The sequence below is a fragment of the Pristiophorus japonicus genome, chromosome 14 (assembly GCF_044704955.1).
Source record: "Pristiophorus japonicus isolate sPriJap1 chromosome 14, sPriJap1.hap1, whole genome shotgun sequence".
Classification (NCBI taxonomy): Eukaryota; Metazoa; Chordata; class Chondrichthyes; family Pristiophoridae; genus Pristiophorus; species Pristiophorus japonicus.
In genome coordinates this window covers 169,679,844-169,706,506 of record NC_091990.1, presented here as the reverse complement: position 1 = coordinate 169,706,506, position 26,663 = coordinate 169,679,844, and the positions used below count along the sequence as shown (strand labels likewise).

At 45.3% G+C, this 26,663-nt stretch overlaps 1 protein-coding gene across 1 annotated transcript in view; it reads left to right on the top strand.

Moving 5' to 3' along the window:
* LOC139279656 (synaptotagmin-7-like) overlaps window positions 1–26,663 on the top strand; it is a 287,107-nt gene that overhangs the window by 241,531 nt on the left and 18,913 nt on the right. The window contains exon 9 of the mRNA XM_070898762.1: window positions 17,822–17,991. Coding sequence (XP_070754863.1) covers window positions 17,822–17,991 — 170 coding nt within the window. The remainder of the gene's footprint in view (window positions 1–17,821; window positions 17,992–26,663) is intronic.

The window sequence follows — 26,663 nt, the reverse complement described above, 5'->3', positions numbered from 1 at the left end:
TTTGTTTTTCTCCCCTCCTTTCCTGAAGGTGATGTCTCTTGTAGGGCTGCAATTGCACGGGTGCCAACCATCCTCCAGTCGCGCCATTCTTCAGCGTAAGCCTAAACAGTGAGTGTCAGCAGGCTGTTTAACTATTTTAGTTGTGCACTTTAAACAAATGCCCCCTGCAAGGGGGGTCACACTCCAAAATACATTTTTTCCCAGTGCTCCTTTTTTTTTAAGGGCACCAACACACAAGTTATACAAGTGCCCCCTGGCTAAAAGGGAGGGGGGGGGGCACTAAAACCAGAAAATTAAACAAATTAAACTTTAGATAATAAAATCCAATAAAAATTTGGTTGCTGGGGGTGATGATGCACTCCAGTCCCTCCGGTGTCCACCTCTCGCGGAAGGCCGCGAGCGTACCGGTGGACACCGCATGCTCCATCTCAAGGGAAACCCTGGCTCGGATGTAACCACGGAGGAGAGGCAGGCAGTCGGGCCGCCCGCTGCCTGGACCGGCTGATGGTCCCCTTGGCCATGCCCAGGAGCAGTCCAGCAGGCTGTTTAACCATTGGGAAAATCTCAGCTGAGCCCAATCCCGCCATCTGATCTCCAGCTGCCTGCACTTTCCAACAGGAAACACTGGATACTGATTAAAAAGCAGATCGTTTCTCTCTGGTCTAATGTAACTGATACCAATGAAAATACCCCAATCTCTGCTTAGATTGATATCAGCTAAAAGTAATGGATTGACCATGGGGTTACTCGTCAGTATTGTACTATGTGATATATTTACCCTCTAAGCTATGGCAACTGAACAATTTTAATGCCACTCCAGTCCTTTATGTACATCAGCAAAGCCCCAGAATTAGAAACATAGAAACATAGAAAATAGGTGCAGGAGTAGGCCATTCGGCCCTTCGAGCCTGCACCCATTCAATATGATCATGGCTGATCATGCAACTTCAGTACCCCATTCCTGCTTTCTCTCCATACTCCTTGATCCCTTTAGCCGTAAGGGCCACATCTAATTCCCTCTTGAATATATCTAACAAACTGGCCTCAACAACTTTCTGTGGTAGAGAATTCCACAGGTTCACAATTCTCTGAGTGAAGAAGTTTCTCCTCATCTCGGTCCTAAATGGCTTACCCCTTATCCTTAGACTGTGACCCCTGGTTCTGGACTTCCCCAATACTGGGAACATTCTTCCTGCATCTAACCTGTCCAACCCCGTCAGAATTTTAAATGTTTCTTTGAGATCCCCTCTCATTCTTCTAAATTCCAGTGAATATAAGCCTAGTCGATCCAGTCTTTTTCATATGTCAGTCCTGCCATCCCGGGAATCAGTCTGGTGAACCTTCGTTACACTCCCTCAATAGCAAGAATGTCCTTTCTCTGATTAGGAGACCAAAACTGTACACAATATTCAAGGTGTGGCCTCACCAAGACCCTGTACAACTTCAGTAAGACCTCCCTGCTCCTATACTCAAATCCTCTCGCTGTGAAGGCCAACGTACCATTTGCCTTCTTCACCGCCTGCTGTACCTGCATGCCAACTTTCAATGACTGATGTACCATGACACCCAGGTCTCGTTGCACCTCCCCTTTTCCTAATTGAGCTCACTTTTTATTTTTTCTGCATATTTTACAAAATCTGCAGTTTGTTTTTAAATAACATGTTTTTGCTCTCCTTGCATGGATACTGTGGCTATCCTAAACATGATAGAGATGATTCGTTCATTCATTGGCAGTCCCTCGGAATCGAGGAAGACTTGCTTCCACTCCAAAAATGAGTCTTTAGGTGGCTGAACATTCCAATACGAGAACCACAGTCCCTGTCACAGGTGGGACAGATAGTCGTTGAGGGAAAGGGTGGGTGGGACTGGTTTGCCACACGCTGTTTCCGATGCCTGCACTTGGTTTCTGCATGCTCTCGGCGACGAGACTCGAGGTGCTCAGCGCCCTCCTGGATGCTCTTCCTCCACTTAGAGCGATCTTTGGATCTAGAGATAATATCACATAGTTGAAAAGGTAATACAGATAATAGCGATGTAGGGACTGATGTATGTGGCATAATGTGTGTTTTCCAACACCAGATTAGTGGGATGCACTTCATAGCATACTTTGCAAAATACAATGTGCACTACATAATATAAAAGGCAGCATATACTGGTTGGACCGCTCTGGTCCAGCACCCTCGGGATCTGACTGGTGCCGGACCAGAGAATTTTCCGAACCACGGGAGGTCAACTGGTGATGACGCTGCTGACAACGACCCGGACACGTTCTGCACACGTACTGCCCAGAAGCCTACTGCGCAGCATTTAGTTGTCCACAATCACTCTCTTTTTTTCAATCCTCAGGCCCAGCTTCAGTGTCTCAGTCAAGTGCCTGCCCTTCCCTTACCACTTACTTCAATGAAAAGCAACACCTCAAAAAAAAAAATCACATACATACACACAAAAAAAACCTAGAGATCGGAGATAAAGTGGAGGATAAAGTCAAGGAGAGACGGCAACTCTCACCCACGAGCCTACTCCCGGCACCAGTCTGTGTGTAAGCCACGAGCAGAGTCTGACTGGCAGCGGCAACCTACGCACACACAGACAGACAGACGCACACACAGACAGACAGGCGCACACGCAGACAGATTGGCTACCACAATCCTTCCCCGGACATCACTGTGTCAGCCAATGAGTTGGAGGTGAGATGGGACTTACAGCAAACAATTGTACTTTACAGCAAACAAAGTTTATTTACAGAGTCTATTTAAAAAGAGTATCTACAAACTGCAGCAAATAGAACTCTCCCGATAAAAGCACGATCATTTCTCCAGCAAGGTGCAATGAGTGAAGGATAGTTACATAACAGAATTTATTTGCAAAAGCAAGTGCTCTACTCGGAACTCCTTCACGGCAAGCGAGCCAAAGGTGGGCAGAGGAAACGTTACCCTTAAAGCCTCCCTGATAAAGTGCAACATCCCCATTGATACCTGGGAGTTCCTGGCCAAAGACCGCCCTAAGTGGAGGAAATGCATCCCGAAGGGCACTGAGCACCTCGCGTCTCATCGCCGAGAGCATGCAGAAATCAAGCACAGACAGCGGAAGGAGCGTGCGGCAAACCAGTCCCACCCACCCTTTCCCTCAACGACTATCTGTCCCACCTGTGACAGGGACTGTGGTTCCCGTATTGGACTGTTCAGCCACCTAAGGACTCATTTTTAGAGTGGAAGCCAGTCTTCCTCGATTCCGAGGGACTGCCTATGATGATGGTGATATATGCCTAAAATCAATTCCAGTCAGTCACTTACAGCAGTGCGGTCTCCAGGCGTGACTGATGGTGGAACTACCCAAACATCTCTATTTTGGCCTGGAATAATGGTGTCACTATGCAGCCAACAATGACTTTATTCAGCAGTAATGCAATGCTCTGAAATTTACATAGGATATCTTCTACACCACGTATCAATCCAGAAGGCAAAAGATATAAAATGCGACAACCAGTTCACACAAGCAGAAACTGCTGATTGAATTTATTCAATTAGATGACCTACAAAAGTTGACTGATATCGTAGCGCACAAATAGCAATTTACAATAGATACAACTAACATGACTCTTCAGAGACAACTGTTTTCCCAGCACCTTTACAAAAATTCTTAAACAGCTGTCTTTTGTGGGTATGGTTGTAACCTCTCCACCCCGGGACTCTCTGGTCCGGCAACATCCCTGATCCACCATTATTCCCAGCGGGGGGTTGCGACCCGCGCCGTGTCCTGGGGCTGGCTGCTCCTCTTCTCCCCGCTGCCTCCGGTGTTCCCTCCAAGGTCGGGTCGGCGCGGAGAGGGAGCGAGGAGCGTGGCGGCTGACTGAAACGCCGACGCTGGGCCTGAGAAATGCTGCGCAGTCGGCTTCTGCGCGCGCATGCGCAGGACGCGGCCGGGTGGTTGTCAGCAACATTGTCAGCAGCGCCCAGTAAGTCTAGGGTACTGCTGACAACGTTAGGGTCAGCGTGACCTCCCGTGGTCCGGAAAATTCTCTGGTCCAGCACCAGTCAGGTCGGACTGGAGAGGTACAATTGTACATAATCATCAGCCATGATCATATTGAATGGTGGTGGAGGCTCGAAGGAGCGAATGGCCTGCTCCTGCACCTAATTTCTATGTTTCTCTAATCACCTGCCTATGGAGCTCAATGTACCCGTGTGGCTGGACTGACGAGCACCGAAAATCCCTGTGGTTTATACCTTTCATTTCTTTGTAGAAGCAATTTCTTAGCCAATAATGAAAGACAATGGATGAATATTGGGTCAAATTGAAACTAAAGACCAAGGTATACACTATGTACATAGACAATAAAGGAGAGGATGACAAAAGGGAATACTAAGAGGTTACGAAAGAAGTAATTTTAAAAAAGCAATTGGGAAAACAAAAAGGAATTACAAAATTAAATTATCGAGGGATATAAAAAGAAATAGCAAAGTATACTACAGACACATCAAGATAGTGCCACTAAAGGATGCACAAGATAAACTCGCAGGTAATGGCAGTGAAAAGGCAGAAATATTTAAGTTACTTTGCCTCTGTATTTTTAACAAGGTGGGCAAGATATTAAAAGAGATCAAAAAAGATATAAAGACATTGAAAGGGGATGATAATTGATAAACTAATCTAAATTAGAGAGGATAAAACCTTTGGTCTGGATAGATTTCATCTGTGCATATTAAAAGAATTTAGGGAATAGATAGTAGAGGCATTATTAATATAAATAACAATTCATTAGAAAAGGGATACAGCCCTGCAGTGGCAGTGGACTGGCGGACAGCTAATGTTATTTCTATATTTAAAAAAGGAGATAGAACAAGTCCAGGGAAATATAGACCAGTTAGCTTAACGTCAGTGGCAGGAAAGATGATGGAATCTTTAATTAAAGATGTAATAGAAAAACATCTAGAAACCGAAAATATAAGGGATACTCAGCATGGATTTCGAAAGGCTAGGTCATGCTGACCAACCTTATTGAATTCTTTGAAGTAAATGGCACAGTTGTTCCTAAATTAGTTAAATCTACCGGACTTGCTGTGTGAGGGACATTGGGCACAAACTCATATCCCACCATTCTTTGCTGCTATTTGTTGAACTGGCAGCTGTGCCAGTCTCTGTTAATTATTTCTTAGGTTTTTCAGTTTTTTGAAGCAGAAACAGTGTCCACAAAGAGCTACTTGTGCCTCAAAAAACTCGAGCCGCTCTGCCAAAGAGCCATGTAGACCTTCAGTACAACAGATAATCGATTGATCGATCATTTCATTCATTTAGTGACAGAAGATTTAACTATTTCACGCCACATTTTGTGTATTTAAGATAGTATCTGGCTACTATCTGGCTTTATGTTTATAAATTATTGGGAGGGTAGAAATGGTGTGATGCCCAACACTAAGAGTGGGACTGTTTCAAATTCACTTTGTTCTCACCAACGTGCGCGGTCTCTTTAAATCTGCTGCACGGAGCAAGTCCGGAATCGCCACTGGAATGTCGGGACGAAGGAAGGGGGTCAGCTGAAAATGAGCATGTCCCCACAAGGCAGTAAATATGGAGGGTGAGACACCACAGGCCACAGTCAGAGATCTGGGAGCAAGTGGGCCACCTTTTCTCTCAGCTGAGAATGCTTTGGTTGTGTGCAGGGACCTAAAGACTAAAAACACCCAACATAAAATAAAAGGCAAACTATATTTGTGAAATAAATGCAGGTAGTTCATTAGCTAAACTCTTATTTACTCCAATAAGTGATATTGCAGCTTGCTGTTGATAATTAGTGATGTACTTTGGAGTGTGGGCAGGTACAGCAGGAGCGGCGAGATCGGGGCGAAGGAGCTGTGAGAGATTGTAGAGGGATGTGATCGGGGCCCAGGGCAGGCGTCAGTTCAGGACCAGGGGCAGCACGGGCCAGCCCACACTGCGGTATGTGTGCGCACTGGGTCCATGCAGCAGAGCAGGTCTCCAGTGGTCTTGGGTAATCCTTGCCACTGGACCAAGACCGAGCTCTGTCAAGCCCGTGTGGTGGCTGGTGTGCAACGGCCACCCCACGTTAAAAAAAATCCACGCACAGGCATCTTCCACCCTTCAGGATGTAGTTCAGGTTCTTCATTTGAAACACCTGTGAACTCAGCTTTTTTTTTGGCGTGGAAGCAAGTCATCCTTGTTTTGAGGGGACTGCCTACGATGAGTTAAATTTTACGGGTCATGTTAACCAAGGATACCATTTCCTACTGAAATATTGTCATGGGTCATGGCAACCTGGTGGACACATGATACCACATATTGAAGGGGCACCAACTTCAGGAAAATATGTTAGGGAAAACTTCAACGCAGGATGCAATGCCACAATCGCATTGGATGAATGGCTATTCTAGTTCTTCTTCCTAAAACCAGGAAGAAGTTTGTTGAGTCTTTTTCACAAAGACAATTTCCTTTTTAACTTAGCTAGAAAATGTTCCATTTTTTTCAGTGCTGTGATTGTTATCATGATATTTTGTCATTGCAATACAAGCTGATGCCATGATATTGGACTAACAAAAGATCTCCATGAGGTAAAGATGGAGTGAAATATTTAATGTTTCGAGTTGTTACATTTTAGGTAGGATCAGGTCTTGAGTTCTGATATTTTCTTTGCTGAAGAAATTAATCAAAAACTTCCATAAATACCTCCGCATGTTTGAACACAGAAGTAATTGGCTCTTTTTTTAAAAAATTACTTTTGAGAAGTTTTCAGATAGCCCACTCACAAAAACAGACTGGTTACTCAAAAATGACAACACAGTGGCATTCCTAGGGTTGATGTTTCTGTGCATTTATGGATGTCGTGGGGGAGAACAGAAGTACTGAATCAGTTTGCCAATTGATCATATGACTGAGTACTTGGTCACACAACCAAATATAGCTGCTACTAATAAAATTAATTTATTTCCTTCTGCCTACTTCTCACACTTAAGCTCTTCAACTATTAGAGTTGAAATGAAACTATATTAATGGAATCATTAACTTAATTATTTTAAACAGTTTATTGCTTGCATTAAAATAGTGGGCAAAGGAATTTCACAGAAATGTGTTAACTGTATGTAGGCTTGTACTCACAACACCCTGGTGCAGAAAATGTGGTCAGAGGCTTCTCGCAGACCGATGCCTCTGACTTGAAAAATTTCTATGAACTTACCTGATGGTCCGGGAGGTTCGGAGACTTGGGGTCCTGGGCCTCTACGCAAAGACCTGCGTAGAGGCCCACATATTCCAGGGGTGCAAACATTTTGCAAATGTCCTTGGAATCACGTGGGCCGGCCCAACCAATCAAAGTAGGGGTATTCCCATTCATACTTGTGGTGAGTTCCGTATATTCACGCTGTAGTGATACCCACCCTCCTATATGGCTCAGAGATGTAGACCATATACAGTAGACACCTCAAATCGCTGGAGAAATACCACCAACGATGTCTCCGCAAGACCCTGCAAATCCCCTGGGAGGACAGGCGTACCAACATTAGTGTCCTCGACCGGGCCAAAATCCCCAGCATTGAAGCACTGACCACACTCGACCAGCTCCGCTGGGCAGGCCACATTGTTCGCATGCCAGACACGAGACTCCCACAGCAAGCGCTCTACTCGGAACTCCTACACGGCAAGCGAGCCCAAGGTGGGCAGAGGAAACGTTTCAAGGACAACCTCAAAGCCTCCCTGATAAAGTGCATCATCCCCACCAACACCTGAGAGTCCCTGGCCAAAGACCACCCGAAATGGAGGAAGAACACCCGGGAGGGCGCTGAGCACCTCAAGTCTCGTCGGCGAGAGCATGCAGAAACCAACCGCAGGCAGCGGAAAGAGCGTGCGGCAAACCAATCCCACCCTCCCCTTCCCTCAACGACTATCTGTCCCACCTGTGACAGAGACTGTAATTCCTGTATTGGACTTTTCAGTCACCTAAGGACTTGTGTTTGGAGTGGAAGCAAGTCTTCCTCGATTTTGAGGGACTGCCTAAGATGATGATGATGAATGGGAATATCCCCAAAATACCATAACTACTTAAAAGAAATTATAACAAAAACATCACATGTTTAAAATTAATCAAAACAAAACAATTAATTATTTCAAACAAAAATTTAATTTTTGGAAAAATAAATGTACATATTTTAAAGGGGTTAAAATAAACTTGCCTTATTTCTCAGGTTTTTAAATGTTTAAATTATTGAAAAATTTTTTTTTCTGTTATTTAAAAGTCTTACGCTAATAAAAGCAAGCATTACGCCTGCTTTTATCAGTCATAAGAATTTCAAGGGCATTCGTTGGGCAAATAGCCAAACTCTCCGCCCGCAGAGGCCTTTTACTTCCAGGTGCGTGCGATCTGTCAAGAGCAAGTGCAGTGCTTCTAAACCCAGAACCTGCGGAGCCCCTAAGGGGACGTGTGCACCTTGGACGTGCCTGTAGGGGCCGTAAAGTCAGGGCCCCTACCTTCAAGGCATCTGTGCCTTTGTGCTTCTCTGAATAAGTGTTGGCAAACTGAACTAATTAGTGTTGTATTTTAAGCAGCTTGTCACCTGGGACTTGGATGAAAACTGTTTGAACATCTTTTATTTTTTATTTTTAACACCATAGACAGTAAGAGAAAACATAGAAACATAGAAAATAGGTGCAGGAGTAGGCCATTCAGCCCTTCAAGCCTGCACCACCATTCAATAAGATCATGGCTGATCATTCACCTCAGTATCCCTTTCCTGCTTTCTCTCCATACCCCTTGATCCCTTTAGCCATAAGGGCCATATCTAACTCCCTTTTGAATATATCTAACGAACTGGCCTCAACAACTTTCTGTGGTATAGAATTCCACAGGTTCATAACTCTCTGAGTAAAGAAGTTTCTCCTCATCTCAGTCCTAGCCTGACATCAGTAGTGGGGAAAATGTTGGAATCAATTATTAAGGATGAAATAGCAGCGCATTTGGAAAGCAGTGATAGGATCGGCCCAAGTCAGCATGGATTTATGAAAGGGGAAATCATGCTTGACAAATCTTCTGGAATTTTTTGAGGATGTAACTAGTAGAGTGGACAAGGGAGAACCAGTGGATGTGGTGTATTTGGACTTTCAGAAGGCTTTTGACAAGGTCCCACACAAGAGATTGGTGTGCAAAATCAAAGCACATGGTATGGGGGTAATATACTGACTTGAATAGCGAACTGGTTGGCAGGCAGGAAGCAGAGAGTTGGGATAAACGGGTCCTTTTCAGAATGGCAGGCAGTGACTAGTGGAGTGCCACAGGGCTCAGTGCTGGGACCCCAGCTCTTTACAATATACATCAATGATTTGGATGAAGGAATTGAGTGTAATATCTCCAAGTTTGCAGATGACACTAAACTGGGTGGCGGTGTGAGCTGTGAGGGGAACGCTAAGAGGCTGTAGGGTGACTTAGACAGGTTAGGTGAGTGGGCAAATGCATGGCAGATGCAGAATAATGTGGATAAATGTGAGGTTATCCACTGTGGGGGCAAAAACGCGAAGACAGAAAATTATCTGAATGGTGGCAGATTAGGAAAAGGGGAGGTGAAACGAGACCTGGGTGTCTTGGTTCATCAGTCATTGAAAGTTAGCATACAGGTACAACAGGCAATAAAGAGGGGCAATGGTATGTTGGCCTTCATAGTTAGGGGATTTGAGTATAGGAGCAGGGAGGTCTTACTGCAGTTGTACAGGGCCTTGGTGAGGCCTCACCTTGAATATTGTGTTAGTTTTGGTCTCCTAATCTGAGGAAGGACGTTCTTGCTATTGAGGGGGTGCAGCGAAGGTTCACCAGACTGATTCCCAGGATGGCTGCACTGACATATGAGGAGAGACTGGATCAACTGGGCCTTTATACATTGGCGTTTAGAAGGATGAGAGGGGATCTTATAGAAACATACAAGATTCTGACGGGACGGGACAGATTAGATGCGGGTAGATTGTTCCCGATGTTGGGGAAGTCCAGAACCAGGGGACACATAAATGGCTAGGCCATTTAGGACTAAGATGAGGAGAAACTTCTTCACTCAGAGAGTTGTGAACCTGTGGAATTCCCTGCCGCAGAGAGTTGTTGATGCCAGTTTATTGGATATATTCAAGAGAAAGTTAGATATGGCCCTTACAGCTAAGGGGATCAAGGGGTATGGAGAGAAAGCAGGAAAGGGTACTGAGGGAATGATCCGCCATCTTATCGAATGGTGGTGCAGGCTCGAAGGGCCGAATGGCCTACTCCTGCATCTATTTTCTATGTTTCTAAATGGCTTACCCCTTATCCTTAGACTGTGATCCCCGATTCTTGACTCCCCCAACATCGGGAACATTCTTTCTGCATGTAACTTGTCCAGTCCCGTCAGAATTTTATATGTTTCTATGAGATCCCCTCTTATTCTTCTAAACTCCAGTGAATACAGGCCCAGTCGATCCAGTCTCTCCTCATATGTCAGTCCTGCCAACCTGGGAATCAGTCTGGTGAACCTTCACTGCACTCCCTCAATAGCAAGAACGTCCTTCCTCAGATTAGGAGAGCAAAACTGAACACAATATTCCAGGTGAGGCCTCACCAAGGCCCTATACAGCTGCAGTAAGACCTCCCTGCTCCTATACTCAAATCCTCTAGCTATGAAGGCCAACATACCATTTGCCTTCTTCACCACCTGCTGCACCTGCATGCCAACCTTCAATGACTGATGAACCATGACACCCAGGTCACGGTGCACCTCCCCTTTTCCTAATCTGCCGCCATTCAGATAATATTCTGCCTTGGTGTTTTTGCCACCAAAGTGGATAACCTCACATTTATCCACATTATACTGCATCTGCCATGCATTTGCCCACTCAGCTAATCTGTCCAAGTCACCCTGCAGCCTCTTAGCATCCTTCTCACAGCTCACACCTCCACCCAACTTAGTGTCATCTGCAAACTTGGAGATATTATTCTCAATTCCTTCATCTAAATCATTGATGTATATTATAAATAGCTGGGATCCCAGCACTGAACCCTGCGGCACCCCACTAGTCACTGCCTGCCATTCTGAAAAGGACCCATTTATCCCGACTCTCCGCTTCCTGTCTGCCAACCAGTTCTCTATCCACATCAATACATTATCCCCAATACCATGTGCTTTAATTTTGCACACCAATCTCTTGTGTGAGACCTTGTCAAAAGAAAGAGAGAAAGAGTGATACCAATTTCTTGAACTTTCATTTTGAATGCTTAGCAGTGATCTAGACTGACAGGCAGAAGATGGTCTCAAATTCTTCATAACCTGGTCACTTTTTTTAATTTTTGCTAAACGTAAACCCCAAACTGCCACCAGCCAGCCTAGGAGAAGCCAACTGACTATCACCAGACATCAATCATCAACAGCAAACTGCGTGTATAGAACATCTTTAACATAGAAAAATATCCTAAAGTGCTTCATAGAGGTATAATCGGACAAAGATGGACACCAAGCTAAAAAATTAGATATGAAAGGGATGACCAAAGTTGCGGTTTTAAGGAGTGTCTTAAAAGAGGAGGCAGACAAATCCACTGGGAGAACAGACACACCAACATTAGCATCCACGACCAGGGAACATCACCAGCATTGAAGCACTGACCACACTTGATCAGCTCCGTTGGGCAGGCCACATTGTTCGCATGCCAAACACGAGACTCCCAAAGCAAGCGCTCTACTCGGAACTCCTTCACGGAAAACGAGCCCAAGGTAGGCAGAGGAAACATTACAAAGACAACAGTCAAAGCCTCCCTGATAAAGTGCAACATCCCCACTGATACCTGGGAGTCCCTGGCCAAAGTGGAGGAAGTGCATCCGGGAGGGCGCTGAGCACCTCGAGTCTCATTGCCGAGAGCATGCAGAAATTAAGCGCAGGCAGCGGAAGGAGCGTGCGGCAAACCAGTCCCATCCTCCCTTCCCTCAACGACTATCTGTCCCACCTGTGACAGGGACTGTAATTCTCATATTGGACTGTTCAGCCACCTAAGGACTCATTTTAAGAGTGGAAGCAAGTCCCTCGCTCCTCTTTTCATCATCATCATCATAGGCAGTCCCTCGATTCCGAGGGACTGCCTATGATGATGATGATGAAAAGAGGAGCGAGGGATAGAGAGACTGAGGAGCCGAGGAAGGGAATTCCAAAGCATGGAGCCTAGGCAGCTGATACAGCGCCGGTGTCGATGCACAAGAGGCCAGAGACAGAGAAATGGAGAGTTCATAGAGTTGTAGGGTTGGAGAGGTCATAGAGATAGGAAGGAGCGAGGGCATAAAAGGATTTAAACACAAGGACCAGGAGCCAATGTAGGTTCATAAGGATAGGAGTGATGGGTGAGTGGAGCTTAGTGCAGCAGAATTTTGGATAAGTTGAAGTTTACAGAGGTGGCGGATGGGAGGCCAGCCACGGGGGCCTTGAAATAGTTGAGTCTGGAAATGACAAAGGCAAGGATAAAGGTTTCAGCAGAAGATGGGCGGAGGGACAGAAGCAGGCAGTGTTACGGAAGTGGAAATGGGCGGTCTCCTGTGAGATTGAATACTGTTTAACTCCAAGAGGTATGACCTTGGCTCTGCTTTATTGAGGCTCAAAGTGACTAATATACAAAATGGCTGGCCTTTTATACTTGAGTTGCTGCAGCCCAATGGTCTCCAACAGTGACGCCATCTAGTAGCTAGTGATCCCAAAAGTACATACATGACAGTGGGCGAAGTAGAAACAAAGGATAGGTCCAGAGGAGATATAAAATGGCAACTGAATCATTACCAGCACCTGCTGTCCAATAAAATAGGAGCAGATGGTTATGATCAAATGTTGATGAATTCAATGTTAAGTCCCAAAGGCTATAATCATCATCATCATCATAGGCAGTCCCTCGGAGTTGAGGATGACTTGCTGCCACTCTAAAAGTGAGTTTTCAGGTGACTCAACAGTCCAATGCGGTACAGGTGGAGCAGATGGGTGGTTGAAGGAAAGGGTGGTCAGGGAGCCTGGGTTGCCGTACACTCCTTCCGCTGTCGACGCATGGTTTCTGCTTGTTCTCGGCGATGGGACTCGAGGTGCTCAGCGCCCTCCCGAATGCTCTTCCACCACTTTGAGTGGTCTTGGGCCAGGGATTCCCAGGAGTCGGTGGGGATGTTGCATTTTGTCAAGGAGGCTTTGAAGGTGTCCTTGAAGCGTTTCCTCTGCCCACCTCGGGCGCGGTTGCTGTGTCGAGGCTCCGCGTATAGCGCTTGCTTAGGGAGTCTCGTGTCAGGCACGAGGATGATGTGGCCTGCCCAACGGAGCTGATCGAGGGTGGTCAATGCTTCGATGCTGGGGATGTTGGCCTGAGCAAGAACACTGACGTTGGTGCGTCTGTCCTGCCAATGGATTTGCAGGATCTTGTGGAGACAGCGCTGGTGGTACCTCTCCAGTGTTTCGAGGTGCCTGCTGTATATGGTCCATGTCTCTGAGCCACATAGGAGGGCAGGTATCACTACTGCCCTGTAGACCATGAGCTTGGTGCCGGATTTGAGGTCCTGGTCTTCAAACACACTCTTCCTCAGGCGACCGAAGGCTGCGCTGGCGCACTGAAGGCGGTGTTGGACCTCGTCGTCAATGTCTGCTCTCGCTGACATTAGGCTCCCACGGTATGGAAAATGGTCCATGTTGTCCAAGGCCTTGTCGTGGATTTTGTTAATCAGGGGGCAGTGCTGCATGACGGGATCAGGTTGGTAGAGGACTTTTGTCTTACGGATGTTTAGCATAAGGCCCATGCTCTCATATGCCTCAATGAAGGTGTTGACGATGGCTTGGAGTTTGGCCTCCGAGTGTGCGCAGACGCAAGCGTCATCTGCATACTGTAGTTCAGTGACAGATGATGGGACAACCCATCTGTTCTATAATTTAGCTCCACTCCAGCGGGGAGCTTGCTAAGGGTGAGATGGAGCATTGCAGCAAGGAGGATTGAGAAAAACATTGGTGCGATGACGCAGCCCTGCTTGACCCCAGTCCGGACGTGGATTAGGCCTGTGGTGGATCCGTTGGTCAGGATTGTGGCTTGCATGTCATCGTGGAGCAGACGGAGGATGGTGACAAACTTTTCGGGGCAGCCAAATCTGAGGAGGACGCTCCATAATCCCTCACGGTTGATAGTGTCAAAGGCCTTTGTGAGGTCAAAGAAGACCATGTACAAGGGTTGGTGCTGTTCCCTGCATTTCTCTTGTATCTGCCGCGCGTTGAAGATCATGTCCGTTGTGCCCCTTAGTGGGCAGAATCCGCATTGCGACCTTGGGAGGAGCTCTTCAGCCACAGGGAGAAGATGATTGAGGAGGATTCTTGCAATGATTTTCCCAGTAGCCGATAGGGAGATTCCTCTGTAGTTACCGCAGTCGGACTTGTCCCCTTTTTGAAGATGGTCACAATTACGGCGTCTGAGATTTCCTGGCATGCTCTCCTCCTTCCAGATAAGAGAAATGAGGTCATGTATTCGTGCCAAAAGTGCTTCTCTGCCATGCTTTAGTGCTTCGGCGGGAATTCCATCTGCTCCTGTTCCCTTGTTATGCTTCAGCTGATGGATGGCTGTGCTGAGATGGTGGCGGGTAGCATGCTGCGGGATGGAGTCGAGGACACTCATGTCGAAGACCAAGTTTCAGTTAAGGAGATCTTCGAAATGCTCCTTCCAATGGGCATTGACTGCCCCTCTGTCCATCACTGTTCTTGGCCCGCAGTGGGGTAGGGCCTTGGTTCTTGGGCCGTAGGTAGTCTTGACTACGCTGAAGAATCCACGCACATCGTGGTTGTCGGCGAACTGCTGGATCGCCTGTGCTTTCTCCACCCATCCACCATCTGTTTTTTTGTTGGACCTTGGCCTTCAGTCATCTGTAGAGCTGCTGTCTTGCTCTCGTGTTGGGTTACTGTTTTAAGTTCAGAAATGCCTTGCGCTTGCGGCTTATTAGCTCCTGGATATCCTGGTCATTCTCGTTGAACCAGTCTTGGTGTTTCCTGGTCGAGTGACCGAGCGTCTCTTCACAGGTGCTAATTATGGAGGCCTTGAGGGCAGACCAGGCGCTGTGGACACTCTGCGTCTCTGGATTATCGAGGGTCGTCAGATTGGCAGTGAGGCGCTGGCTGAATAGGGCTTTCTTAACAGGATCTTTGAGTGCCTCTGCGTTGATTTTCCTGCGGCATTGTTTTTGTTGCCGTCGCTATTTTGGGACTACATTGATGTTAATAACGGAGCGGATTAGGAAAGACTATAAAGTGCCTAATCGAAAGATAAGCTTGCGTTGAGCTTCATTGGAACAGTGTAGCAGGCCACGGTCAGAGTAAGAGTATGATGGAGAATTAAAGTGGCAAGTGACCAGAAGCTCAGGGCCACGTTTGCAGACTGAACGGAGGTGTTCAGCAAAGCGTTGACCCAATCTGCCTTTGGTCTCCCCAATGTAGAGAAACCAAGAAGAGAAGTTGGTTAGGCAGCAGCTTATTGGGAATGGGGTCAAGGTAGCAGGAGGTGGCTGTCATGGACATGGTGGGCTCGGAGAGGTGGGAGCGAAGCCTGTGAGAGACACGGGTTCCGTGCGAGAGCAGAGGACATCTCCCACTCCTGATTCCACCACTTCTGCAATGGGAGCCAAAACCGTCCGCAGACAACAATTCTGTGGCAACCCATGTTTTGATAAAGAATTGAACATTACATTGGGTTACATTTTCCTTCAATTCACCAAGCTTAGCAAAATGTCTAAGTATTTACACTTGCATCAAAGTTTTTGCTACCATTAGCGGACATAGGAAAACATAGCCCATTGTTTCCAGTCGCAGACTCTGAGAGGATCTTCTTTGGAGATGAAGTACAAAGGGAAAGATTAGAAAGTGCTCTGCTGAAAAATGTTAATTCGGGTACATGATTACTATTTGTCTGTTACTAATTGTATTGCTTGTAACAGGGACAGACTGTGGGCTCAGTTTTCCCCAGTGGTTTGCACTGTTTGTTTTGGAGCAGGCTGCTCATTTTGGCCTAAGTTGAAAAACCAGAGTTTTCCCCAATCAATTTCCACCAGTGTAACTCAGTTATACGACTTTTTTAGGTCAGTGGGTTTTTTTGGCCAAAGGGGGTGTAACCAGCCACCCGCACCAATTCTGGCCATTTAGGGAAGTTTGGCCAGCTGAGAGTTACTCCAGTTCTGCTTAGGCCAGTGTATGTGGCCTTTTCAGAAAAACATTGCGGAGAGTTAAATAAATTGGCGCAAGTAAGGAAATCGGTGCAGCAGGTGCCCGGACACACAGTAAAAGAAATGAAAAACGCATAGCAGCAACTTAGCTCCAACCCCGCCCAAAGGCTGTCCGTTCCCATTCTAGGTTCCCATTCTCGGTCCCATTCTATAGAGAGAGAGAAAGGGGAAAGAGATGGGAGAGAGAGAGAGATTGAAAATCACTGACTAGCTAGTCACTATTTTCAATCATATTAAATCACACTAACAAGCTGGTAGCCTGTGGATAGTGCTCACTGCATGTGTTGCAATACCATGTGTGGAGTCTTGCTTTCCCAGCAATGAGAGCAGGTAGTGAAAAGATGGCTCCTATTATGTCTATGGTGTACTTATGAATGACTCCACGAGGCAATGTGTTGTACTCAAACTGCAATAACCTCGGTCCTTTATTCGTAACTCCAGAGTGAGGCACAAGCATGGTGGGCAGCCTTTTATACAGGGCCCTGCCACCAGGGCAGGAAACCCCGGTCTCCACCAGTTGTACCCTCTAGTTGTACCAGCATGTATATACACAGAGTAAACCTAATTGATAGTACATCAGGTAAACAAGTTTCCATCCTATGTAACTACACAGAGAATATATCTATAGTCTGCATACACAACAGTTCCTGCTTACATAGCTGTGAAAATAAACCCAGTACAGAAATATCAGTACCGGTATAACGTGATATTACTATATGTTTCTCTCCTCCTATTCTCTCTTTTCTTAGTCTTATTTTCCATTGCTGCTTTTTTCTTTTTCTGTCTTCGGTCCATCTGATTACCACTGCAAGTACCAGAGTTGTATTTTCTCTTCTATTCTAGCGCTGGAAATCAAGGGAAAGCAAAAGACATGAGACTGTCTCAGCCATCCGTGATAGTCGAAGCTCTGTACCAAAATAATAAGCATCTACTTTGTGTGTTGCTGTATTGAAATTTCAGTACTAGGCATCATTATCAATTTATCTATTAATGTATCCGGGAGGACGCTGAGCACCTTGAGTCTCATCGCCGAGAGCATGCAGAAATCAAGCGCAGGCAGCAGAAAGAGCGTGCGGCAAACCAATCCCACCCACCCTTACGCTCAATGACTCTCTGTGACTCACCTGTGACAGGGACTGTGGTTCTCGTATTGGACTGTTTAGTCACCGAAGGACTCATTTTTAGAGTGGAAGCAAGTCTTCCTCGATTCTGAGGGACTGCCTATGATGACGAATAAGAGGAGAAAGTGCACTTACACCAATGTGCTTTATTGGTGTGTGATATTATTCTTGTGCAACTCTTAATTTATCACCACCGCTTGCTACTACAGCCTGATCCAAGATACTCTGAGCCACCAGTACTTCATCCGAGTGTTACACATGCAGGTACAACCTAAGTCTGGAAGAACAGAATCTTTATTGTACAGATACTTTACAATTGTACAGGGTGTTTTTCACTGCTCAAACATGCGTTATGAAAACTTTATACTCCCAACATTATATTTTACTGACATCTGAATGCGAACTCCACTGTTTGTTTCTGTATCCCTGAAGTACCTTCTCCCTGCTGTATGACAGCTGTTCACTTTCTTTTGCCACGCCCAGGTTTCCCCTATGAGAAGGTGGTGCAGAGAGTGCTGTACCTTCAAGTCCTGGATTACGATCGCTTCAGTCGAAATGATCCCATCGGAGAGGTGTCATTACCTCTAAACAAGGTGGACCTGACACAGACACAGACATTCTGGAAAGAACTAAAGCCATGCAGTGATGGAAGTGTAAGTAGCACTCAACTTTCCTTCGTAAAAACCTTGTTTTGCAGCTTTTAGCACATACTGCAAGCACAGTGTCTCAATGTAAGGGATAAATTGTAAGAGTTGCAAATAGGTGGTCAGAATTATGCTGAAGGTAATGAACTTATCAGTGTTAGGAGGGTCTGTGTAATTGCCTATGTATGTAACACTTGCTTTTATAGGTATAGCACGATTATATGCATTAAACTATAGCTTAACCTTAGTAACACTTAAACAGCCGAAGTCAGCAGTTTTGTTTAGAAGTCCCTGAGGAAGAGATAAGGAAGCCAGTACAGCCACACTAGGCGTCGGATAGACTGGGATAGAGGGCAAAATGGACACAATGATGAGAGATGGACAGTTGCATGTACCGCTCAGAGCCGGTCTGATAAGAGTCGACAAATCAATGTAACTTCGCTGATAGCAATAGACCTAGCGAGGATTTTGTAGGAGGATAGCTCCTCTCCAAAACCTGTATAAATTGTACTTGAAACCTCTTGTTTTTCAGAGGTTCCACAACTGAACCTTCCCGTGCATTGCTCGTAATAAAACCGGTAAACCTGAGGTTTCATTTGTTTATTTCCGTGGACATTATACAGTGGGAGCTGGGCGAGGTGTCAATTATCTATATCAGTTAGTCCACCTTGAGGGGGAGAATCCTCCTTTTTACCACAACACTCAGTAATTGTGTTGCTAGATTATAATAGATAATATATTGGCATTTTTTTGTGTCTCGTGTTTCCTGGCAGCTTATTCCAAATATTCATAACGCTTTGGGTAAATAAATTCCTCCTAATAATTATAAGTTTACTTTTTACTAAAATTCCTGTCCTCTTATCTTAATCGCTGAAATAATCGAGCCAGATGGGTTGCAGCTGAACAATGCTGGGACCAATGTCCTCGCGGGGAGATTGACTAGTACTGTGGAGAAAGGTTTAAACGAAGTTAACAGGTGGAGGAGCATCAGGACACAGCAGCAGAGAGGAGACACCTGCAACAAATCTATGCACTTTACCTGCTGGTTCGGGTGGCTCGGCAACTTGCGCTCCTAGGCCTCTACGCGAGACCTACCTATCCCAGGAGCGAAGGTGCTTCGCAAACACCCCTGGAATCACATGGGCCGGCCCAACCAATGAAAGTAGGCGGATCCCCATTCATACTTAGTGAGTTCCATTTCTACGGAGCTGCCATAAGTATGAATGTGAATACCCCCAAAAACACACACACACTAAATAAATTTTTAAAAACACATGACATATTTAATATTAATTACAATGCAATTTAATTAAATATTTTATACAAAAATTTAGTTTAAAATTTTTTTTTTAAATATGTTTTCACAGGGGCTAAAGATAAACTTAGCTTAATGGACAGGGTTTTTTAAGGTATGAATGAGTGATAACATTTGATTTTTCTATTTTTTTTAAACTCTTACACTGGTAAAAACAGACCTTATGCCTGCGTTTACCAGTGTAAGAATTTCAAGGGCAGAAATTGGGCAACTAACGGGACAGGTTAGATGCGGGGAGATTGTTCCCGATGTTGGGACACAGTCTTAGGATAAGGGGTAGGCCATTTAAGACTGAGATGAGGAGAAACTTCTTCACTCAGAGAGTTGTTAACCTGTGGAATTCTCTGCCACAGAGAGTTATTGATGCCAGTTCATTGGTGTTAGATATGGCCCTTATGGCTAAGGGGATCAAGGGATATGGAGAGAAAGCAGGAAAGGGGTACTGAGGGAATGATCAGCCATGATCTTATCGAATGGTGGTGCAGGCTCGAAGGGTCGAATGGCCTACTCCTGCACCTATTTTCTATGTTTCTATGTTTTCTTTCGGATGCGTGTGGTCTGTCGAGGATTCTTAACCGATCGCAAGTTCCAGGTTTTGCCACATGCGCAGTGCCAATGCTGTGTCAGCATTTGCGAGGTTGGTATGTGTGAATCATAAAAGCATGATGTGAAACGAGGCTCAAGAAAGGAGTACAGAGTAGGTGAATGTCAACAAATGATGTATCTGCATCAGATATTATCTCGTATTCTCCTGCAAGACCATCAGCAGGTCGGAGCTATTAGAGGGAGCAGCGTCCAGCGGCATACCACTGCAGGGAGGCGACGGCTGACTGCAGTGCGGGCAGGTACAGCAGGAGCAGCGAGATCAGGGCGAAGGAGCGACAAGAGTTTGTAGAGGGATGTGATCAGGGCCCAGGAGAGGCGAGAGTTCGGGGCCCAGAAGAGGCAAGGGCCCAGGGGCAGCACGGGCCAGCCCACACTGCGATATGTGTGCGCACTAGGTCCGTGCAGCAGAGCAGGTCTCCCGTCGGCTTGGGTAACCCTTACCAAGACCTAGCTCTGTCAAGCCCGTGTGGTGGCTGGTGTGCAACGGCCACCCCACGTTAAAAAAATCCACGCACAGGCATCTTCCACCCTTCAGGATGTAGTTTGGGATCCAGAATATTAGGTCCATCATTGTAACACCTGTGAACTCATCTCTTTTTGGTGTGGAAGCAAGTCATCCTCGTTTCAAGGGATTGCCGATGATGATTCGCTCGGGTTCAGCATCAATGGTTGCTCCCATGTCCTTTACAATCCACAATGTACCTTTACTGCCCAATTTCTAACTATACAGTAGCGTATTCCAGGGGTATAGTATCCATTGCATAGGAACTGGATATCATCACCTTACATGTGCCCCAATGTGTGTTTCTCCAGTCTTCCAAAGGGTGAACTGATGCACGGAAGCCAATTGTAAATCAGCAAGCTAAATCCCTTTTCATGTAATATATGAATAAACAATGTAATCATTACAATGAATTTAACTTGTTTTCTTACATCCTTGTAATAAGAACGTGTAATATGTGGGCTATTAGTAGGCTAAATTTACTTCTGACTAGCATTCTCCCCGAATCTAGTCAGCATTACACACGGAGAGAACATTCAATCTGGTGCCTCAGCTCCTTGCCCGATAAATCTGTCGACTTGCTCCTGTGCCCTTATTTAACTGAACAGGAAAACACCGGCTTGGAATCTGACCCTCCCCCACTTTCCTGTGTCCAGGGATTGGTCAGTCGAGTTGCCGATCAGAAACACGAGAGTGAAGGTGTGGAAAAAGAATTTTTAAAAAAGGAGACTGGATGGTACAATGGATTATTCACTGGCATTTCACCTCAGGAATTTGGATCTGATGTAATTAAGTCTTCCCTATTTGTGAGGGACTGTAAGAGTCTTGCAATGTAATTGGACAATTTCAATCTTGTTGACCCCATCTCAGAAACCTGTCCCTAATTAAACTCAATGAGAGGCCATTTCTGTCTTAATTAAGGAGATTCCTTGATGGATAAAGGAAATTGGCTGATATCCAGCCCTCTCCCCGCTCCCCCCTCCCCCCCAACCCCAATACTCTTTTGTTTTCTACATATACCAGGTGGAATAGTTTGTATATTGCTGTAAATATACTATTTGTCCTTGTCATTTATTCACCCACCTATTTGCTAAATCTGTTTGATAGTTTAAATGATCTGATCGAGTATTTATTTTACTACCCCTGAAGTCAAGGGAACAATGTGGTGGCAGCAACATTTCTAATAAGCTGAAAGGCAGCGACAATAGTTTCTGTTCAACCTCCTAGCTCTACAATTCACTAGATATTGGACAGGAAAAGGCGCACTCTAGTTCATAGGGAGCAAAGACTCCCAATGGGTCTGGTCTTGCCAATAAAGCCGAGCAGAGTATCTGTACTAAAAGTCCAAAACTGCAATGAGTCATCATCACAGGCAGTCCCTCGAAACAAGGATGACTTGCTTCCACGCCAAAAAAGGATGAGTTCACAGGTGTTTCAATGAACGACCCGATCGACATCCTCAAGGGTGGAAGATGACTGTGCGCGGATTTTTTTAACGTGTGGCGGCCGTTGCACACCAGCCACCACACGGGCTTGAAAGAACTAGGACTTGGTCCAGTGGCAAGGTTTAACCACTTTGATTGGAGACCAGCTCTGCTGCACGGACCTAGTGCACACACATATCGTAGTGTGGGCTGGCCCGTGGGGCCCCTGGGCCCTGAAGTCACGCCTCCCCTGGGCCCCGATTACACTTACATGGATAGTAACTTCTGCTCAATACTGGGTATCTGGATAGGTTATTGTGATGGATACTTATCCTGATTTACCAAGAATTCATTGTTGAAAAATCTATTTAAAATGCTCAATTACATTTTAGCTAATTTATGCAAAAGTAACCCCCAATTCCCACAGCAATCCTTGTGGATACTGGAAATATGGATAATCAGGGTTCCATTCTAAAATAAATGTCCACAAAATACTAGACAGCCTTTGACTGTTCATCATTATTTGAGGAAAAGGGGAGGTGAAACGAGACCTGGGTGTCATGGCACATCAGTCATTGAAGGTAGGCATGCAGGTGCAGCAGGCAGTAAAGAAAGCAAATGGCATGTTGGCCTTCATAGCGAGAGGATTTGAGTATAGGAGCAGAGTGGTCTTGCTGCAGTTGTACAGGGCCTTGGTGAGGCCACACCTTGAGTATTATATGCAGTTTTGGTCTCCTAATCTGAGGAAGGACATTCTTGCTATTGAGGGAGTGTAATGAAGGTTCACCAGACTGATTCCCGGGATGGCAGGACTGACATATGAAGAAAGACTGGATAGACTAGGCTTATATTCACTGGAATTTAGAAGAATGAGAGGGGGGAACTCATAGAAACATATACAATTCTGACAGAATGCAGGAAGAATGTTCCCAATGTTGGGGAAGTCCAGAACCAGGGGTCACAGTCTAAGGATAAGGGGTGGGCCATTTAGGACCGAGATGAGGATAAAAGTTCTTCATTCAGAGAGTTGTGAACCTGTGGAATTCTCTACCACAAAGTTGTTGAGGCCAATTCGTTAGATATATTCAAAAGAGAGTTAGATGTGGCCCTTACGGCTAAAGGGATCAAGGAGTCTGAGAGAAAGCAGGAATGGGGTACTGAAGTTACATGATCAGCCATGATCATATTGAATGGTGGTGCAGGCTTGAAGGGCCGAATGGCCTACACCAGCACTTTTTTCGATGTTTCTATGATTCCTACTTGTCAGCCCCCTCCAGCATAGGAGAACTGGTGTGCTGCTTGAATATTGTGAATGGCTTATCCTCTACGACCACCTACCCAAAGTTATGACATATCCACTGCTTTGTAATGTAATCACCTGTCATTCCTGCTAAAATATATGAAATTTAAGTTTATTTTTTAGGTAATGACATACATATTAAAATTTAAATTGATTCATTAACTCGACTTCATGAATGAACATATATTTTTAGGAATTTTCTTTACCTAACATCAAAACGATTTCCATCCTTTCCCATCACTGTTAACTGTCTCGGGGGAGTTAATACTGACTCCCTCATTGAAAAGTATATTCTTCCAAGTTCAATTCTCACGGCCTACACAGATTATTAGCATACAGACTCTTGACTGTGACAGGTAGGAAATGTAAAAGATGAAAGCAAATCTTCATCTCGCCATATGTTTGATCATTTTCTGTCACGATTTTGAGTTCAGGAAGGAAAGGTATATGGAATGTGAATATTAAGTAATCCTTGTTGGGCTGGCAAGAAAAATATTGTTTTCAGTTGACATCCTCTTCAAACTTTTCTTTCACACTGGTTGCTGATCAGGCAGTCACCATCAGCCATGAACTGAACTCGAAGACATCAAACTATGAAAAATAGTGCTCAAACTTTGAAGTGTAAAGTGGGTAGAAAAGTGAGAATATTTTTTACAAACTGCAGTTATGTAGATGGCAGAAGGCATCACCCTTTTCCAGCCCCTCATTCTAAAACTCCATATACCTTGACTTTAGAAAGGGCGTTCATTATTCCTGGCCCCCTTATTAACACAGATAAAATGCCCTCTTAATGAATGGGCTCAATTTTCACAGTGATTTGCGCCGTTTTTTTGGAGCAGGCTGCTTTTTTTGGCCTAAGTTTAAAAAACACCAGTTTCACTAATCAATTTGCACCAGTGTAACTCAGTTAGTTACGATTTTTTTAAATCAGTTTTTTTTCAGCCAAAGGGGCGTAATCAGCCACCCATGCCAATTCTGGCCATTTAGGCAAGTTTGGCCAGCTGAGAGTTACTCCAGTTGTGCTTAGGCCATTGTATGTGGTCTCTGCAGAAAAACCTTCTGGAGAGTTAAAGAAATTGGCGCAGGTAAGTGCAGCAGATGCAGAGAGCGAAAGACACCGAGAGTGAGAGAAACCAAGAGCATTTTTTGGGATGTCGGGCGGGGCAGCGGACCAGCAGGTAATTTGCTGCAATATTACTGCAATGAGAGTTAGATATGGCCCTTACGGCTAAAGGGATCAAGGGGTATGGAGAGAAAGCAGGAAAGGGGTACTGAGGGAATGATCAGCCATGATCATATTGAATGGTGGTGCAGGCTCGAAGGGCCGAATGGCCGACTCCTGCACCTATTTTCTATGTTTCTGATATATTTTAATGTGTTTTTAAATTGATGCAATGTGTTGGGAGCTGGCTGTATGCTTCACTTTGCAGCCTCAGCTCGCATTGTGTCCCTGGTTGCCATGAAAGCCTGATATTTTTGCCGCAGATCAAGGCTCCACCCCCAAAACTAAAGGACAGGTTAGGCCGCGCCAAAATGAAGAAATCCAACGCGGATACTTTTTTTTTGGCATAATTAGGCACCAAAAGAATGGGCACCAAAAGAACGGGCGAAACTCTTCAAGTACACCAAAAAAAAGCTTTGGGGAAAATTGAGCCCATAATATGTGCCACTCGGTCTGATGCTGAGTGCTATTTTATCTGTATTCTCTATTACTGAGGGCGTCATAAGCAACATGTATAATGTCACTCTTAAAGAAGAAAAAGGGTTATTTGCCCCATCCTTCCAACAGACGATGTATTATTTGAACTTCTCAATCTTATACATCTCCACCATCCCCGCCCCCAGTTATTGTAATCACCCGAGGCGAGGTTAGGGATAAGGGTGAGGATGAAGGAAAATTGATGTCTGAAAGCAATTTAGTGAAACTTCAAGGTATTAGTTTAATATTACAGCCTACGCTATTGAACTCTAACTAGTTGCATTCCACTAATAAAGTTTTTAGGATTTTAAGAGTATTAGAACCAAAAACGATAATTTATGTCTACAAATATCCCTGTAACTTTCCTAATGTGCTATTGATTGCTCTTGATCAGAGTCGGTTCCGCATATCCATCAGTCTTGGAGTACATAACCTGGTGCAGCATTGAAGGAGTGCTGTATTGTCTGGTGTGACATCCTTTGAATTAAATGTTAAACAAAGGCCCTGCATGACTGTACAGGTAGATGTTACAAATCTCATGGTTCCATTAAGAGGCCAGAGAGGTTCTCTTTGTGTCTTAGAAAATATTCTTCTCTTAATCAACACAATCAAAAAAATAAACTACTTATTAATTTCAGTTCTATTTTTTGGTCTTTGCTGGCACAGAATGCCTCTCACATTTTCCTAAATAACAACTGCTGTTGGACTATAGAAACATAGACATTTACAGCAGAGAAGGAGGCCATTCCGGGCCATCGTGTCCACGCCAGCCGACAAAGAGCCGCACGGCCCTCAGTCAGCAGTCTTGAAGGTTACATATAAACCTATGAACAATGGCGGAAAGGCAAAGAGCACTCAGCCCAACCAGTCCGCCTCACACAACTGCGACATCCCTTATACTGAAACATTCTACACTCCACCCCAGCCGGAGCCATGTGATTTCATGGGAGAGGCAAAAAACTAGATTAAAACCCAGGCCAATTTTGGGAGAAAAAATCTGGGAAAATTTCTCTCCGACCCATCCAGATGATGGAAACTAGTCCAGGAGGTCACCCTGGCCGCCTTTTATTCCTTGCCAGACTTATCATTATATCTGCTCCGTCCAACAAAAGGTCATCCAGTCTAATCCCAATTACCAGCTCTGGGTCCGTAACCCTGCAGGTTACTGCACTTTAAGTGCCCATCCAACCATCTCTTAAAAGTAGTGAGGGTTTCTGCATCCACCACTCTTCCAGGCAGCGAGTTCCAGATCCCCACAACCCTCTGCGTAAAGAAGCCCCCCCCTCTCAAATCCCCTCTAAACCTTCCACCAACCACCTTAAAACTATGCCCCCTTGTAATAGATCCCTCCACCAATGGAAAAAGACCCTTACTATCCACTATGCCCAGGCCCCTCAATATTTTGTACACCTCAATGAGGTCTCCTCTCAACCTCCTCTGTTCCAATGAGAACAAACCCAGCCTATCCAATCTGTCCTCATAACTAAGATTCTCCATTCCAGGCAGCATCCTAGTAAATCTCCTCTGCACCCTCACTAGTGCAATCACGTCCTTCCTATAATACGGCAACCAGAACCGCACGTAGTACTCCAGCTGTGGCCTAACCAAAGTATTATACAATTTAAGTATAACCTCCCTGCTCTTATATTCTATGCCTCGGCCAATAAAGGCAAGCATTCCGTATGCCTTCTTAACCACCTTATCCACCTGGCCTGCTACTTTCAGGGATCTGTGGACAAGCACTCCAAGGTCCCTTTGTTCATCAACACTATTAAGTGGCCTGCCACTTAAGGTCTATTACCGTTCCTTAATAACCATCCCAAAGTGCATCACCT